The sequence below is a fragment of the Ciconia boyciana genome, chromosome 15 (assembly GCF_034638445.1).
Source record: "Ciconia boyciana chromosome 15, ASM3463844v1, whole genome shotgun sequence".
Lineage (NCBI taxonomy): Eukaryota > Metazoa > Chordata > Aves > Ciconiiformes > Ciconiidae > Ciconia > Ciconia boyciana.
Genome location: NC_132948.1, coordinates 16393399 through 16411579, shown reverse-complemented (window position 1 = coordinate 16411579; position 18181 = coordinate 16393399). Strand labels below are relative to the sequence as shown.

At 40.4% G+C, this 18181-nt stretch overlaps 1 protein-coding gene across 13 annotated transcripts in view; it reads left to right on the top strand.

Moving 5' to 3' along the window:
* PPM1F (protein phosphatase, Mg2+/Mn2+ dependent 1F) overlaps nt 1-14711 on the top strand; it is a 28876-nt gene extending 14165 nt beyond the window's left edge. Inside the window, exons 3-10 of one of the 13 annotated variants that reach the window (XM_072880583.1) lie at nt 1391-1590; nt 2228-2416; nt 3584-3727; nt 4718-4811; nt 5958-6082; nt 6533-6624; nt 6735-6855; nt 14582-14711. In XM_072880583.1, coding sequence (XP_072736684.1) covers nt 1391-1590; nt 2228-2416; nt 3584-3727; nt 4718-4811; nt 5958-6082; nt 6533-6624; nt 6735-6810 — 920 coding nt within the window. In that variant the 3' untranslated portion in view covers nt 6811-6855; nt 14582-14711. Of the gene's footprint in view, nt 1-1390; nt 1591-2227; nt 2417-3583; nt 3728-4717; nt 4812-5957 lie in introns of all 13 variants that reach the window. The other 12 variants (XM_072880582.1, XM_072880581.1, XM_072880579.1 and 9 more) reach the window with 12 other exon arrangements.
* The last annotated feature ends 3470 nt before the right edge of the window (nt 14712-18181 follow it).

Below are 18181 nucleotides of genomic sequence, written 5' to 3'. Positions count from 1 at the left end.
CAAGTCTTCTGGTCAGTATTAGTCAAGATGTTTACAAATATGTAAACTAAGAGCTGTACACAGGGCTGTCTAAGATGCTGTCCTATTAAATGATATTTGTATATGGGATGACTTAATATTTAAAGGTTTTTATATCTTGCCCATTCACACCTGCATATTAAGCAAACCAAAAGTAGTTTTGGTTAATATGTAATGACTGCTAATCAAAGATCTGTGTTTAAATTTAAGCTTTCAGTTCTCCAGGCCCAGAGATGCATCTGAAGCTGGCCATCCAGTGTTGCCGAGAAAAAGAAATGCTTGAGAACCAGGAGTTATAAAAAGGAATTCTGAGGAAGCTTTAATGCTAGCAGTGTTAGCAGGAGTCAGGATAAAATAGGAAAGATAGTTTGTGCACTGCAGTTCTTGAGGAAACACAGTAGTGACCAGCAAATTATTTTTGCTCTATAGATGATCTTTTCAATGCTTTTTGAAGTTAGTCGATTCAGCACTGAGGCAGGGTTCTTACTCAAATAACAAAACTTTAAATTATTACCTATTCTGAGGGGGACTGCATTGCAAAGCTAGACACAATGACAAACACCAAACCATTCAGTCTGATGAGCAATAAGTTTGGATTAATTGATCTTTGGGACCTATCCAGAAAAGGATTTGGGTGTCTGGCTGGAGCTTTTCACACTATGCTCAATGGGTGTTTACAGTTCTGCTCTGTAATGACAAAGCAGGAAAGTGGCGGAAGTGTTCTGTCCCTCTAGCTCCTACAACCATGTGTATTTATAAAGACAAAGACAACAGCTTAAAATTCTAATCTGTTCAGCTCAACTGTGAGTTGAGCTATTGACCTCAGCAAAACATTCTCAGACTTCCTTGTTGTTTCAGTGGAAGTGGTTCAATAGGACATAACCTGACCCAAAGCCAGGCTAATGCTTTTTCAACCCTTGTGTCCAAGACAACAGCAGTCTCTTATCTTGAAGGCTTTTCTGCCTGCTTGATTATTTCCTTTTTTTTGTTTTCTGGTAGGCATGCACTCTTACCACTATATCTTCTGCATTTTACTTACGTAATAATAACAACACTTATGCCAGACTTATTTTTGGGTCTTTCTTATGATTTTTGTAATGTAATCACCTACTTGATAAGCCTCTGTTTTGAAAGAGAACTAGTAAGCAAAGAAGCTGCTCTTATCCTTGATGGTATACTGTTTTCTATTGCAACTTTCTCTCCACGTTATTCTCAGGAGCCTACTGTAATTCTTGCAGAGCCTGTAAAGGCAGAGTGCTGAATGTGTGTATGTAGCTCTAAGGAAAGAAACTTGAAGGAAAGACAGGCCAAAAGAAGGGGTAATGTAGGAAAACGGGGCACACAACTTACTGTTTTGTCTTTGTGCTGCCAGTGCTGGATGGAGAGTCGTTGCAGCGCTGCTTCTTTAACAAGCTTCGGGATGTTTGCTCTGAGTGGCAGAAGCAGTTGCCGCCACTGAGACCGCTGAAGCGGTTCCTGCTTGTTTCCATCCACGCCATCCGTAACACTCGACGGAAAATGGAGGACCGCCACGTTCTGCTCCCAGAGTTCAATCAGCTGTTTGGTTTGTCAGTAAGTCTGGACAAAATTGGGGAGGCCAGTTTGTTAGCTTTTCAACGTTCCTGTAAACACCATGACCTAGTGATGGATGATCTGTGAAACGATAAGAATTTGTTGCCACAAGTTATTTATCATGTCTGTGCTGGAGCAAGGACTTACTGACTCAGATTGCTAGGGGCTAACTACTGCCCTGATAAAGAAGGCTCTTGTGACCTTGGGTTTTATGTCATAAGTGATATAGGGAGATGGGGAGTTCACCCAGTGTTATGTTGCTGGAGTTGTTATGTTCCTGTGACTGAGGTAACTGATATATTAAGAAGAGAAGGGGGGAGAACAGCAGTTGTACAAGTACCAGTGCCAATTAATGAAGCTGCAGTGGGACTACATAACCAGCTGTCTGCTGTTTCAATTCCAGATTATTTTCAAGGATATTAAATGACTAGCAGCAAACAAAGAAAAGGAATTCCCCTGCAGAGTACCCATTTTATCCATTTTGCACATGGGTAAACTGACTTAAATTGCCCTTACCTATGCAACATTGTATGGAAGAAGGCCCAGAATAAAGGATCTTTGCTTGCTGGTACCAGTCTATGAGCTATTTTGTTTTTGAACATGAATATGTCTTCCCCTCTCTCCCTCCCCACAAAAGGATGACACTGATCGCGCTTACTTTGCGGTATTTGATGGCCATGGTGGAGTGGATGCTGCCAATTATTCAGCAACCCATTTACATGTAAATGTTGGGCTACACGAAGAGATTGTTAAGAATCCAGCTGAGGCCTTGAAATGCTCTTTCCAGAAGACAGATGAAATGTTTCTTTTCAAAGCCAAAAGGGAGGTGAGTGGGTAGAGATTAATTCCATTGTATTTAAGTAGCACTGAGAACTGTTGGACAACATGGTATTATCCAGAAAATTCTGGCAGTACAGTTTCTTTTAATTACTGACTTCTTTATGAAATTATGCTACATTTAAAGGTTTTCTTTGATCAAATTATTTCTTTTTTTGAGGAAAAACAAAATGACAGTGCTTGCAAGTTCAAGATGAATGATTGAAGTGTTAAGTGGCTTAAATGATCCTGACATACCAATTATTTGAGAGAACACTCTGCTGCCTCTTTGCCTAAATTAGGCAGCCTCTAGATGTTCTGTTGTCCTACCTCTTACCTGGAAAAGAGGTTTCTCTCTTCCTGATAATATGGTCACTATCTTCCTCTTTCTTGTCCCACCATTAATGTCACAGGTGGTTGTAAGATGAAAAATGTATTCTATGATTTAAATCAGACTCTTCAGTTCATTAAGCTTACTGATCAGCTTTGAATCAAGTTGGTATGATGAACATTCTTTTTTCAAATCTACATAATGGCAGGATGGTTTATTATACAGTTTAATGAGAACTCTTTTATTATAGCAGTAACTGAATGTGGAAGTATTCATTGTTAACGTCTTCATTTCTGTCAGTGAGGTATAAAAGAGGGACCAGCGTCTTCATGAGGTCTGACTCTCAGTGATCTTTACAGGGAATCTTGGACAGTTAGGTTCCTTCCTTTGTTGACATCCTCATTTAAATACTCAAGGACAAGGGGACTTAGGTGTAGGAAGGTGTCTGTAGTTGCTAGTGGCAGAGTGGAGAATGTGAAAGGGATTGGGGAGACCTGTGTTTCTTTGTGAGATGTTCATACTACTGGAATTCAGATCCTCTTTCTTTTCTGTGTGTCTCTGTGTTTTGAACAACAGAGGTCTTGGTCTCCTAGATCAGTTTTGGGATTAAGAGCAGAGAAGGAAGAACATAACAGAGGCAGTATTAGCCATCTGCATGTTAGAATATGTGAATAGTTTATTTCAAGTCTGTCTAATATCTTGTACCTTTTTTTCAGGTACCTGAATTATGGTTGGCAGGTCTACTCTGCTGCATTTAAGTGTGATTAAACCTAGATTTACAATATTGCCATGTAACCGAGTAGGGCTTGTTGAATAGTCACCTAACATACCTGTCTTCTTCTGTAGAAGCTGCGGAGTGGTACAACAGGTGTATCTGCGTTGATCGTAGGGAACAAGCTACACATAGCATGGCTAGGGGACTCGCAGGTAATGCTTGTGCAGCAAGGAAAAGCTGTGACGTTAATGGAACCTCACAAACCAGAAAGAGAAGTAAGTCTGACTTGTTTTTTTTCTCTTGTGTGTGTTGTCAGAATCTCTTGAAACCTTTTGGAATCAAGCCTTCTTAAGTGTTTGGTGCTTTACATAATTACATATATTGTATGGTAGGATTCAGAGAATTGAAAATTTCTTTTTCTCTATCCACTCCTGTGTCTTGAAAAGGTGATCCCTACAACTATGCCCCCTTGAAAGTACTGACGGTACTGGTAGTCCTGACTTCAGTTCCTGCTCAGACTGTCTTTTCAAAATTTGTAGTAAAGACTTTCACAGGCTTTTTGTGTGTGTGTGAATATAAAACTGCCTGTTATAAATTAACTTATTAATTTGAGATTAATATCTATTTAAAATGTTAGCATAATGCAAGTCTTCCATAATATGCTATACTGTCATTCAAAAGCTAATGATAAGCTACTAGCCTAACTGGCTTAAAGTGTATTGCATTTTCTATGTATTTTAAATAGCCAGGTATTTTATTACATGAAACTTGATGGGGATCTTGCAAGTTTAGGTAGCATTTGCCCATGACCCTTTGCCTTCATAGCGTGAATATTTGTAATAACTGAGTAGTTAAAGGAGTATCAATGCAAACACTATTGTTACGTAGTCTAGTTATCTTGTATTTTATTCCAAATATTTATATATTTACCCAATTGTTGTACGGGATGGGAAGAAGCGGCAGGAAAGGGTACTCATCCATATGGGAAAGAACATGATGATACAAAAACTTAAGAATTCTGCTTTTTTGTGGACAAGCCATGGTATGGTTGGGAGGTAGGTGGGTTGTTTCCAGTAATCTTAAGTGCATGTTTCCGAGCTAGATTCTGAGATGTGTGTTTGCTATATTCACAGTATAAATACAGAAGCTGAAGCAGCTCTTGGTTTTGGGTTTTGTCTTTTTTGACTCTTCGACTGGATAACAACAAGGTCAGTAAGCCATGGGTAGGCTTTCAGTATAAAAATTGTATTCTACTGTTTTTTCAGGATGAGAGAGCACGTATTGAGACTCTTGGTGGTTGTGTGACCTATATGGACTGCTGGCGGGTTAATGGTACCTTGGCTGTTTCCAGAGCAATTGGTAAGATAAACCATCAGAATTAGTATAGTTCAGATTAAATTTGGCTAAAACACACCACCTGAGACTGTATGTATACTGCAAATGACGTTTGGCTCAGCATCGACCAAATAGTAAACCACTCTTACTGTCTTTGCCATAAGGCTAGCTTGTAGCTATATACCTTACATAGCTTGCAGCTATATAATCTTGGTTTACACCATAAGCATAGAATATTGTTCTATTTTACATACTAGCCATGACAATCCTAATTCATTTCTACTTCTAAGTCTTTTGCTTCTTGTAAATGTCTTTGAAACTGTGATGTTCTACAGTAGCTTAACAAACGTAGGGTATTTAATTTGTAAAAGTGGAGGAAGTAATAAGTGTTCATCTAGCCTTCTTTATGTGTCTGAATGTATGCTTTGTGGGGTTTTTTTGTCCGCTTTAATATATCTTTATCCTGACTGCAGTTCTTAAGTGAGATTGCTGCATCCTCCTTCAAATCACACATATCCAGCAATTTAGGGCATTTTAATTGTAGTATTCCAGAATCTTCTTAAACGAGCTTACTTTGCTACTCACCAATTAGGGTGAAAACAGAAAAGACCCTGGGCAAGTACAGTAGATAACTGTAATGTATGAGTGGAAGCAAATTAGTATAAATTTGTATAATACTATTTGGATCAATAGCAACCCATGTTTAATAAATATGTCCATATGAAATTGGTGAACTAAACACAATGAGCAGATTCTTACGGCATTGTGCTGTATATCTGGATAGCTAAAAAATCTTATTTTCATAGCATTCTGAAGGCTGTAGAAGAGGCACACCTGTAAAATTAAGGCCTGACCATCTCCTTGCACAAATATATTTCAGAGAGAAAAAACTTGGAAAGAATTTCCTTAGTTTCCCTGCTAAATTAGGAAAGCATGATGAATTAGAGTAACTCCTTAGAAACACACTGGATTTAGGTAGGTTCCAAGTGTTCTTAAAGAAAGAAAGGCCTTCCATGCTTATTCCATAGGTTTTCACTCCTCTTGTCCTGCATCAGGTACCTCTGGAATATGATCTAGCTGTCCTTGAGGATGGTAAAAGCAATTGGTGGGTGAAGAAGTAACTGTTTACATTTGAAGTAATAAAGCCTTTGTTTTGACTGTTTGTCTTAGGTGACATATGTCAGAAACCCTACATCTCTGGTGATGCAGATGGGAATTCATTTGAGCTGACTGGTTCTGAAGATTACTTGCTCCTAGCCTGCGATGGATTCTTTGATGCTATCAAGCCATATGAGGTTGTAGACTTGGTCCTAGATCATTTAATGCAAACCAAAGGAGTGGGCCTTAAAGCAGCAGAAAGGCTGGTGTCTGCTGCGAAGGAAAATGGATCCAGTGATAACATCACTGTTCTAGTGGTGTTCTTGAGGGATCCTAAGGACATCTTGGCAGACTGTCTCAGAGACCCTAAGAGCCTTGGGGCTGGTGATGATGCTCGGAGCTCACCCTTTAATTTCCTCAGCTGTGGGGCAGCAGCCACACAGTGACAAAATCTGCTTAATCCAGAACATTCATAAGTTCACGTAAGGAACTGCTTTCCACTGAAGAAGCCTCTAATACAATAGGCAAAACGTGTCAGGAAAAACATGACAAATGGACAAACATTTAGCAGAAAGGCAAGACTCCTTTTACTGAGTTCCCATTTGTCTTTTCCTTCCTTCCCCCTCCCTTCAAAAAACACCGAGCAGACGTGGAGATTTGTACAGCTATTTCGTCTCTCGGAGCAGACTTCTAAAGTGTGTCCCAGGGCTGCTGGTCATATCCCTCTGCCCTGGAAGTGGTAAGAAACTGTAATATGTATAAGCTAATGGGTGAGAATGCCCATTTGTGAATTCTGAGTGAAAATTTAACTTGGCGCTTAAAAAGAATGCTGTATGTTGTATTTAATAGTGATGTTACTTTGGAGATTGCGAGGAGAGAAGCTGTCACCATCACAGAGAAGCTTGTTACTGTGTATGGTCTGTAGGAACAGGCTTGGTGTGCAAGAGACTGGGTGACACCATTATGCTGTGTAAGTTGCTTTTGTTTTGTACCAAAGATGATATTACAAAAATGATGCGGCCTCTTTATTCAAACAGAGACATTTAATTTTGTGTGTATGGAGAGGAGAAAATGAAACTGAATGCTCCAGAAAAAGAGCAAGAAAGCTAACTAGAAGTATCCCAGGCAAAGTGATACAAAATCAGCTGCTTTCTGGGATGTCTGGTTTATAAACTGGAATCCAATATTTAACTGCACTGGATTATTTCTCCCTAACAAACACGCTTTATTGGCTATTTGGCAACCTGAAGAGAAAGGACCTTTACTGTTGTATTGGAGAGATCTTTACAGTATGTATGCTCTAGCAGTTAAATATGCTCTCTTTCTGCCACTTTTTTGTGTACTATAACAAATGAGAATTTTATTTTTATTCTACGTGTGTGTTTACTGAACTTTACAGTTGGAGGAATTTTTTTTGCAGTGTTACTTTATTTTGTTGTAGTTTTTATTTAAATTAGAATTTTAAAGTGGCTGTGTCTTTATTACCTGGTTTTAAAAACTGACTACCCTCAAGTGCCTTAAATATTTCACCCAAGGATTGCTGGCTTCCTACCATATTCTGATGAGCCAGTTTATAGTGTTTTTAAAATGTGACTTTTTTTTATTTCATTAATACTAATGTTTAATGCACTTAAATGTTTCATTTTTGTGAATTATTTTAGTGGGAACTAGGTTTCAAGAAAAACATCTCTTTCATTGTTGCCAAATCTTGTGGCTTGTAGTAAAAGCTTCACAATACTTACTGTAACTTACCCCCTGCCCCATGCAAAAAGCTCTAGTTAGTTAATCATAAAGTAACAATGAGTCATCAGGACTTTCATTTAAAAGCAAATACACTTCTGACCTTCACACAAAAGTTAGTAACACAAACTAGAAAGCGTTTAGTAACAGTTTTTGATTAATAGATGGTTAATTTGGCCATACTTCATGAACTTTTTGGGTCTAAATAACTTTTAAGGAGATGTGAAGCTAAGGTGAGGATGGAAGAATCTTAACGAACGTGTATGTTACTGTGCGACTGTTATATCCATTACCTGCTAGAGCCTCTGGTTGTGTTTTGTCTTGCCTTGCTAGCAGGACTCAACAAGATCTGGAGGCTCAATGGTAAATGTGTTAGTAATTTCTGTATCTAAACAAGAAGTGCTTTACATCTGGCAGCAAGATTGTATGCCTAATTTAGAAGCGCATGGCATTGCAATATGTCAGTCCTGTCGATTAAAACGTGTTGAACATTGATGTTGCTTAGGGAGGAAATTTAGGTAGAAGAGTTGAGGTGGCTAAGAGGAAGAACAGAGCAGCACTGTTTATGTCCATAGTGTCTCTGAATCATTAGCTAGTGTGGGGCAATGCAGTTACCCAAGCGACTTGAGTTTTCTGCTGGATTACTGTGGACGATCGTATAGTTTAACATCGAAACTCCTCAGTCAGCTACCATCTCATTACACAGCAACTCAGACGGTGACTTCCTTGTTTTGCTATGCAACAACAGGAGCTTTTCCTCTGAGAAGGTTGCGAGCACGTTTCCATCCTACATTTTGCTGTCCTAAAATATGTGGGGAAGGCTTTCTCTGATGGCAACTGGTAGGGTAGGTGTTAATTTTTGTAGTGAACCTACTTCAGTTAAGGAAGCCTTTAGACTTGCGTAGTAATCCCTTTGGATTTACCATCTCCTATTTCTGATTTCTAACCCAGATATTCAGTGTCATGCTAAATTCTGATGACCACTAGTGCCTCTTGGTGTCTTGGAAACAGTTCTCATTATTAATATAGTAAGAATCATACAGAAGTGTTTGATTTGACTGCTATCTGAGGTTTATCAGGAGAGGGGGAAGCTATTGTATTCACGAAGGGAGGTGTGAAATGTTGGTAAGTTCATAGTATGGTTTAGTTTCTGAAGTTTGCCAAATCTGCTGAAACATGGAGGGAACTGAACAAGCCAAATTCTTTGTAACAATCCTTTTATTTCAAGCTTTTTGGGGCAGATTTGCATTACAGAGGAATCAAAGTCTTAAGTCTTTCAATGGATACTTACAGCTATGTGAGAATATCCTTTTTTGTTTCAAATTTGATAGGGTTTTTTTTTATGGGAGCTAAGTGAAATGGCCCTTTAGAAAGCTGTCTGTGGTAATAAAAAAATTTAATTCTCAAGTTAATCTCTAGGGAAGAAACTGCATTCTGAGAAGCTGTTCCCTTATATAGATGTTTTCATTCTGGATGACCTAGTGCCTCATTTCTTTGAGATGTAAGTGGATAGGAATAGTCTTTGGGAACCCATACAGATTTCAGCAGGGATAAAAAATATTTCTCTAATTTTCAGAGACTTCTTACTAGCTTTAAAAAGTCTTCTCAGGTCTATAGGAGTTGTAACTGGGTCAGAAATGGCAGTTTGTATCCTATCAGTGGAATAAATAAGTCTTAATGTGTCATCTACAGTAAAATTACAAATACCATTTGGGGGGAAGATTGGTTTTGGAGATGTCTTACCCGTTCTTGACAGCCTGATCAAAACCTATATAAATTTCTCTCTTTTTTTTTTAAACTGAAAAACCAACATTTCAATTTGATGTTAAATCAGTGATGAAAGTATGACACAGGATGCAAGTATGGATTTTGGAAGTGCACTTTTAAAATTCTATTGAAAATGGCATCAGGATGGTCTTTTCCTTGGGATGGCAAGGCAACCTCCAATTTTTGTTTCACTTGTGACTTTGATACCACTTTTGGAAGCCACCAGCTATAATGCAAAATACTGTTACAAGAAGCGTCACTAGTATGGGTGGTGAGGAGAGAGGAGGAGTTCTAGCAGAAGGTATGAAGTTGAACTAAATAGTCCAAAATATGGAATGGTGCTATGTTTTGAATTTACAGTACTAATCTGCTACCTTAGCTTTTCTTATCTTTCTTCTTAAAACTTCTTGGATTTCTGGTGTTGGCTGTTCTGTTCTGTTTTCCTTCCCTCCTTTGGTTAAAAATAATATGCAGTTTTGGTGATAGAATGCTCTCGCCTCTCTGGGCCTTCCCAGTGTCATCTACAGTATACTAACACTTGTCCACCAATGTGAAATCGGCTCATGACAAATTGACTAATTTGCCTGTTTACTTGTTGTCTTTCTGATGGGCCTGCAACAAAAACAATTCTTGAGTCTAGCCAAAATCTTTGAAGCTGTAGAAGTTAGCTGAAGGATTCAAGACAAATATTCAATGGAAAATGAAAGTATTTTCATATTTTACTAGATGCCAAGTGAATGTCTGCTGCTGCATTTTAGCACCCAGCATCAGAAAAATTGCTCCTTAAAGGAGCCTGCATTTTTAAAACAGAGCACGGTTAAATTCTTATGTTGTGCTTGATTGAAAACCAGCTTTAGTCATTCTGCTTAGTGGGTATCCAACACCTCTTTTGCTTATGGGTAATTCATACTTCTACCTTTCTTTCCCTTCCCTTCCCTTCCCTACCCCTCCCTCTCCTACAAAGAAACATACCTGAGACAGTGAAGTCTTCTGGGTCTGACATAGACAAGATTACAATTTTACAAATTACATTTGTTGGGGGGTTAGTTTTGGGGGTTTTTTGAGAATACAGAGGATAGAAATGCAGGAAAATTTTTAGAACAGAGGGAGATTAAGTAAAATCCACCCTCTGAGTGATGGAGGAGTGAAAGAGAGAGACAGGAATGCATTTAAGTATTATTAATGCCTATTTTAAAAAGGAAGTGGGCTGGAAAATAGAGCTACAAATGTCAGTTCTTTAGAGTGAAATACCAGTGCTTGAAGGCTTTAGAAACACACCCATTAAAAAGGCAAAACTCCGATGTGGTAACTCTGTCTTCAAACAGCCAAGGAAGGAACCACAGTAAAAGCATCTGAAGTGACTTACTGTGACCCCTTCAACACTGTCTTGGAAGCTAATGCTCCTAAATGGATTTTTCTAAACATCCTTATGTGTAAGGTAGTGCTAAGAGGGAGCATTCAGTATGTGCAGTTACTGGTCACTGTGCAACTGCTGCCATGAGTAAATGCCGTGAAGTGTGTTAATGAATCGATACGGCTGGTGAGCTCTCATGAGATGAGTAATTGGGCACCGAGTGGTTACAGCAGAGTTGGCAGTTGAATAGTGTTAATCACAGTGATGACTTTAACAGCGTTTAATAGACACTTATCTGAATTCAAAGTCAGATGAGATACTGCTCTTTTTAAAAGCATTTCCAGTGCTATTAGCTTTCTGTCATGAAAAGCCACTAAAATTTCCATTTTTTTGTTGGATGTTGGGAGAAGTGCTTCTCTTGCTTTCTGAATTCTGGAGATAAGTTGGCTGTCTGCACTGGAAAACCCATTTTCAGCTGATAGCTTAAAGCAGCTCTTTGGGGTTGAACCTTCCCTCCCAGGCAATCCTCTAAAAACTAACAAAAAGGTGCTTCCAAAACAAGTGGCTGAGAAACATAGGTATTTCTAAATGGCGTTGCAGAAAAGGTAACCAGCAAATACCCTCAGTCTGTAAAGGGCATAGACAGTTGGTTGAGCTGCTTAAAGTCTAAATTAAGATTGCAGCTCCCCTCTTTGTGTAAGTGAGACTCTGTTGGTTAAATTACTTGTATTCTTGTGGATGCAGGTGCTTAACGCACAGCACCCGACATGGTCTATTTCTGTTCTTATAGTACTGAAGTATCAAGCAAATGCTTTAGGGAGAAAGTGGGGGGATGTTAGCCACAACAGAGCAGATTGCAGATGATTCATATATAATTTAGCTCTAGTTAAGCCTGAATTAAATTTCCCTGCTTAGTTCTATTACTGCCTCTTTTACAATTGGGCCTGTGCCGTCAGACAAGATCCTGCTAGGAAGTAATGGTCCATTCCCCCTTTCTGAGGAGCAAACAATTCCTGCTGGACAAAATGTTGTTCAGGAAGGGTTGGAGAGGGAGAAGAATGAGCTTTCAAATGAGTGCAGAACTTCCCAATCTACGCTAAGTTATGTATTCTCTGTAAACACATGGTTATAGCAGGTCTGATTGCATTTGAATAGTTGTGCTGGAAAGCAATGGGCTTTCTGCCAAGCTAGTCATAACTTTTAAAACTGACAGCACCAAACCCAAGAGGCTAGTCCTCCCTGCGTTCCTAAACCGAGCCACTAAAACAGCCAGCCCTACTGAGTATTTGTTTTGCAGCGTTGACAGCTCTAAGAGCTAAGCCAGCCACTTTCTACATATGTTTTTGTTGGTTTTAATATATTTATTGGATTTTACTTTAGATAAATTTATTTCTATTGATATCAGTCAAGTCACCTGAAAAGTAATCAAATGGAGACATAAGGAAGTGACTGGACTGAACAACTGTCTATGACATCTGTCATAGCCACGTCCTGAAATACTACCTTAAAATGAACTGGTAGGTTCTCATGATGACCTTATCTCTGAACAGAACAGGAAACCAAAATCTTACTGAGAATCGCCTAAACCTTTATTTTGGCGTCACCCATCAGAGCCTGAACGCTCACAAGCCTTCCCCACGAGCTGTTCAATGTTGCTAGTTTAACGTGTTTTCCAAGCTGTGCGTGCTGCTGCTGCTGCACACAAAAATAAACAAAAGACAGCTGTGTTGGCAGCACAGAAAATTTAGCAAGATGCAGCTTTTGTCAAACAGAAGAGGACAAAATCAATAGGAAAAGAAATGTTTTCAAGCTTCTTGGAATGCAAACAATGGAATAAAAAAAAAGCAACCTAGAAGAGTTGGCAGTGCACTGTCAGCTTAAAACCACTGTTTTAAGCAAATGAATTTGGCTGCTTTGTAACGTCTGCTTTATTTTGTTAACAAACTCCTCTCAGTCGGGGTTTCATGTCTTGTTGTTGATATGTGCTTTTTACTCTGAAGAGAGAAGATGTATTTAACTTTCTAAGGAGCCGAATGCATCTGGGCTTTGTGACTAGTTAGATTATGATTACTGAATTTTCTCTCAACTATTAAGCCCGATTAGCAATTTCCAGGAGATATTAATATAGCAAGTACTGAACTTACTAATGATTAAATGGTTCTGGATTTCCATGCACAAGAACTTCATCAGTCTTTCCTGATCTAGCGGATCACTTCTTGAAGTTTATCATCCTTTGTGTGGCAATACATGAGGCATGTGGAAGGTTTGTCACTTTAGCAAATGGAGCTGGAGGGTGTGACCATCACTCCCTGCAGGAAGTATTTATCCTTTTGTCTAAGGAATGATGGTTCCTTTTGGATGTCTAAGGATAAAGAGATAATAGCTAGGAAACTAGAGAGATCCTATGGGGACCTTCTCAGGGCAATTAAATACTATGACTTTCTCTTTTTCATGTTGCCCTTTCTAACTTTGTTAAAAGGCATTCTGCTTAATACTAGATGATTAGTGCCACTTTCTTTTTTTCTTCTCTTTGTTTCTTTTTTTTTTTCTTTCAGTGTGTTTAATAATGGCAAGATGTTTGTTTTGTTGGGGCTTAAAACTTTATCCTGGCCAAAAAAAAGGCCAGTATAAAGTTTTAACGTTAAGTACTTCTACGTTACTTAACTACTTTAACTACTTTTAACTTCCTCTTCTGAAAGTCAGTCCTGCTCTGTCTCCTCCTTATTCTCTTCACAATTTTCTTTTTCTTCTATCTTTTATGTCCTTTTACATTGTCAGCCCCCCTCCCTAAAATGCTGCTGCTTAGACTGTAAACTCCATTGGCTGTTAAGTCAGTTTAGTTGCCACTTTGTAATTTTAATTTCATCTGTGTTCATAGTGAATGTGGTCCGATCTTTGGAGGCCTGCAACACCAAGAGTGTAGAAAGTACCATGTCAGCTAGGAAGATGAGAGACTACAACAACTGTTGTGTCTCTAGGATTGACCAGTATTGGATGTGTAAGCAGAAAATCCTGATATTCGCATGTTATTCCATAGGAATACTTAAGCTTATTTCAGGTAACAGTAGCTCTCATCCTGAATACAGGACTTCAGAAATATTCTTGTCTCTGTATTTCCTTGTTCCTGCAGATTGTTTGTGCTTCCAAACATTTGCACTGTTCAGAGTGGGGAAAAAAGCTTTCTGACTTGCTTCACCTCTTCAGTTCTCTCTCTTTCTTGCCCTAGTTGACCGAGCAGACAGGTAGGTAACTGCAGCGTACCACATGGCTACTCAGCCTCTCAGTGTAATTCTTCAGTGTCTGCTCTGTACGGTAACTTCAGTCCTGTGCTTGTTTAGTGGTAAGTTAGACCTCTGTAACTACTCCTGCTGACTTAAAAATATGCGTTCGTATCAGTATTAAAATAGTACAAGAGCAGAACTGTTGCTTTAGGCACATTTCTTGCCACTATGTTGGCTAATGAACCTTGAATGAAAGTAAGAGGGCCAGTGACTCTGAAATAGGAGCTGTTAGCCAAGTATTGTAGAATCGTAGTCCTTATTTATTTTGTATGCTAATCTGCACTTGTGACCCTGAGCAGAAAAGCTGCAGTACAGCAGGTTTTATAAGCTGTGGCTTATCTTAAAACTCTTATTTAAGCTGACTGGTTTTGTGCACAGGTCAGAAACCTGTTGTCATTGATCATTAAATGCTATGCATATTGTACATTCATTTACATGAATTGTTCTAATAGTGTTTGTGTGTATTATACTACATTACCATATTTTTTATATATATGTATGTATCGCATGAGGTTTAATTGTTGGGTTTTTTTGTCACTTTTGTATTCACACAGTGCCTCATGTATCTATTTGCATATTGCAAGAAGTTGTTTCGAAGCAGTGATTGGAAACAGGTGGGGGAGAAGAACTCTCCACTGTAGGATCTGATGTTTCTGAAGTATTAATAAAGTATAGTGATTCGAAGTGTTGTTTGTTTCTTTTCTTAGGTGTATTTTTCATTCTAATACTTCAAGTAGCTGGATCTGCAGTGGTCATACTGCACATCTTTGAGTGGCTACCCTGTCACCAAATCTTACCTTCTTCCATAGGGCCTTTCTGGGAAGAGAGACCAGTGGAAGCACTAGAAGGAAACAATCCTTGGGATCACAGAGCATGCTTACTTGAAAAGATGATGCCACTAAAACCATCTTAGGAACGGACTGCGTACCTCTAATTCATTGATGTGATCCAAGTTTTCTTTCATTCTTTTTACCAGCTAACAACAGTAATAATGCAGGTTAAGTTTGGCGTACTACTGGTGTCTTACAGTAATGGGATAATGATCTGAAAGACCCTGTTGCAGCAGAGATCGTGACAATTTGTTGTTTACTTGCATACTTGTTACAGAAGTGGTCTTTAGCCGCTGAAGTGGAAGGATGGACGGTGAATTCTTGGAGTATGTCAGGGTTAATTTACTACAGAACATAGAGGAAGTTTTGAGAAGGATGGTAACTTTCAAAATATAGGTATGGCTTGGAAGCTAAGCAAATCTGTGTGATTGTTTCTGAAGTGCTGGTGTTTGTATCCTCAAGAAGGGGGAGATGTAAGGAGAGCAGGACAGAGATCAGAGACTCGACAAAAAGCAAGCTTTAACAGTCTTGGGGATCTGAGAGATGCAGTCTTTTAGGCAGTTTGTCTAAACGCTATTGTATTTATCCTAGTGAAGAGAAATAAAAATCTAGTAAGAGCCTAGGATGCTGCAGCAGAGGGAAGCAGGTAAGGTATTTCTTGAAATAAAAAATTCAGGATAACTATAATCAATCATCAGGTAGATTCTGCTCAAGATGCTGTGGGCATACTTGAATCTACTTGAGATCAAACCTCAAATCTCTGGAAAATGTCTTCCATTTCATGGTTCTAAATGTTTTGTTGGTTGGGGTTTGGTTTTTTTAACAGTAAGAATTCCAGGGGTGAAAATTCACTTGTAATAATCTCTGGAAAGGTAGCAAATTCTCAGAAAAGTGTAGGTTGGAGATTTGCTTGACTAGGTTTAGCAGCAGTTTCCTAGCCTGTGATTCACTTAGCTCACCAGGGAGCACAACCAACAGCTAACTGCTGCTGTTCTGCCATGATTATGTAAAGCAACTGTGGGAATCCATCATCCAGTAACTCCACAATCCAAAGGCAACTACAGCTACTCTTCGCTGATAACACAGAGCTGAACAAAATCACTCCAGTGTCTTGTAGGCACCTTTGGTTCTCCCTAACAAAGGCTGCCGCCTTCCTGTAGATCGGAGCACATTCCAGCCGCAGCTGAGAACAGGAGCGGACATCACTATTGCTTCTCCTTGCTGCTGCCCACCATTGGCTTTACTGTCTCCTTTTGATTAGCAGGAGGTGAAATCCAGACGTCGCTGATTCTTGTTGGCTGTGCTATCTTACTCATGGATGTTTTCTCTTTCATGTAGCAGATCTCCAGTAGACCATGTGTTCAGCATGGGGCTCGTAGCCAGCCTTCTGCTCTGTGATACCAGTCATCTGCAGTCTCTGTTGCTGGTGGGTTTGAGCAAGAAGTAATCAATAAGCCCATGGAAATGAATGTAAAACTTTAATTTAAAGCTACATGAAGCTAAACTTAGATGTCATTGATGGGGTTCATGACACAGAAGCATTATCCACCTCAGTTGTTTGAGCAAGGGATAACAAATCTTCATGTCCCGTTTAACCACCCCCATTCGATGTATGTTTCTTTGCGGACAATGTGCTGTAAAATCTGTGGCCGCTCATTTCCTAGACTGTAGAAAGTAATGAAATAACAGTGGTGATGAGGCAGATGTTTCTGTTTCAGCCTGAATTAGTGACTGTTACAACACAAATGAGGGCTATTTAATTCTTGTAGAGCTGCTCAGTTTACCTTGACTAGTATTTGCTGGTTTTATCCATGTTCTCTAGGAAACTTTACTGGGGGCTGCTACGCAGAAATTAATTCTTCAGCTCTGCCAGATCAGTCTGGAAATGCCTGTCCTCTACACCTGGGAAGTGGAGTGAGCAGAAGTGCTTCTTCAGAGACTAGGAGAACTTTAAGAAATGTGGGCTCTCCTCTAGCAATGCAGACTTCACATGTCTCTGCTCTTTGGCAACAGCCAGAGAAAACATTTTCTGCATCTCGATCAAGTTTGCTATTCAAGTAGCACTAATGTTAATTACAGGCTTTCATGTCTCTAACTTTTTCTTTTTTTAAGAAATCAAGCATAACCTTGAATACGTCATGCAGAAAGCTGCTTGTAAATTATGTGTAGAGACTGTAATGGGTATTTACCTGTTTCACCAAACTGATAATGCAGTTTTGCATATGTAACTGTGCAGATATCTTACAGGCAAAAAGACCCTTTCATTTAAAAACCCCTGTTTTTTCTAAGTGTTAAGCTATTCTTGAACTTTTCTGTTTTGGGTATCTAACAAAATCTGTTACCTGTTGCACTACAACTAATTCTTAATATCTTGTTAGATGCTTTTTGATACTTGTGCTTTGGGTTTGGTTTTGTTTTGTTTTGTGTTTGGTTTTTTGTTGTTTTTTTTTTTTTTTACTGGAGTTAAAATGTTTTGAAGGTTGGGTTTGCCACATTCTCATGTTGTTATGTTGAGCTGTTTGGAAAGAATCTTAAGTTCTCATTAGAATGAGAAAATATTCAAATGTTTAAATGGCGCAGTTGTTATCTAGCCTTCAAACAGGAGTAGCTCTTGGAAAGAAGTATTTTGAGCGTGCCTTGACAAACATAAACCTGCTCATTTTATACCAGGGTACCTTGTACGCTTGAGGCATAGAGTAAGGCCAAAACAATCTTTTGCACAGCTTAAAAGAAAAAATTCCAGCTCTGCCGTGCTGGGCCAGGCCAGCGCCGGCCCTTCGCTCTGCCGTTCGCCATGTTCTGTTTCCCCGGAGAAGACTGCACGAACGACGGGAAAGCGGCCCGCGTCCCAAGCGGTCCCGGGGCTGCGGGGCCCGCGCTTCCAGGGAGGCGCCGGCGGCCGCCTCCTGCCCGGCCCCATTCTCCTGCGCGGACCTTCGGCGGCCGAGCCCCCGGTGCGGGCCGGGCCTGCTCCCTCTCCGGGGGAGGCCGGGGGCCCCGGTGCGGGCCGGGCCTGCTCCCTCTCCGGGGGAGGCCGGGGGCCCCGGTGCGGGCCGGGCCTGCTCCCTCTCCGGGGGAGGCGGAGGGCCCCGGTGCCGGCCGGGCCTGCTCCCTCTCCGGGGCAGGCGGAGGGCCCCGGTGCGGGCCGGGCCTGCTCCCTCTCCGGGGGAGGCCGGGGGCCCCGGTGCGGGCCGGGCCTGCTCCCTCTCCGGGGGAGGCGGAGGGGCCCGGTGCCGGCCGGGCCTGCTCCCTCTCCGGGGGAGGCGGAGGGCCCCGGTGCGGGCCGGGCCTGCTCCCTCCGGGGAGGCCGGGGGCCCCGGTGCG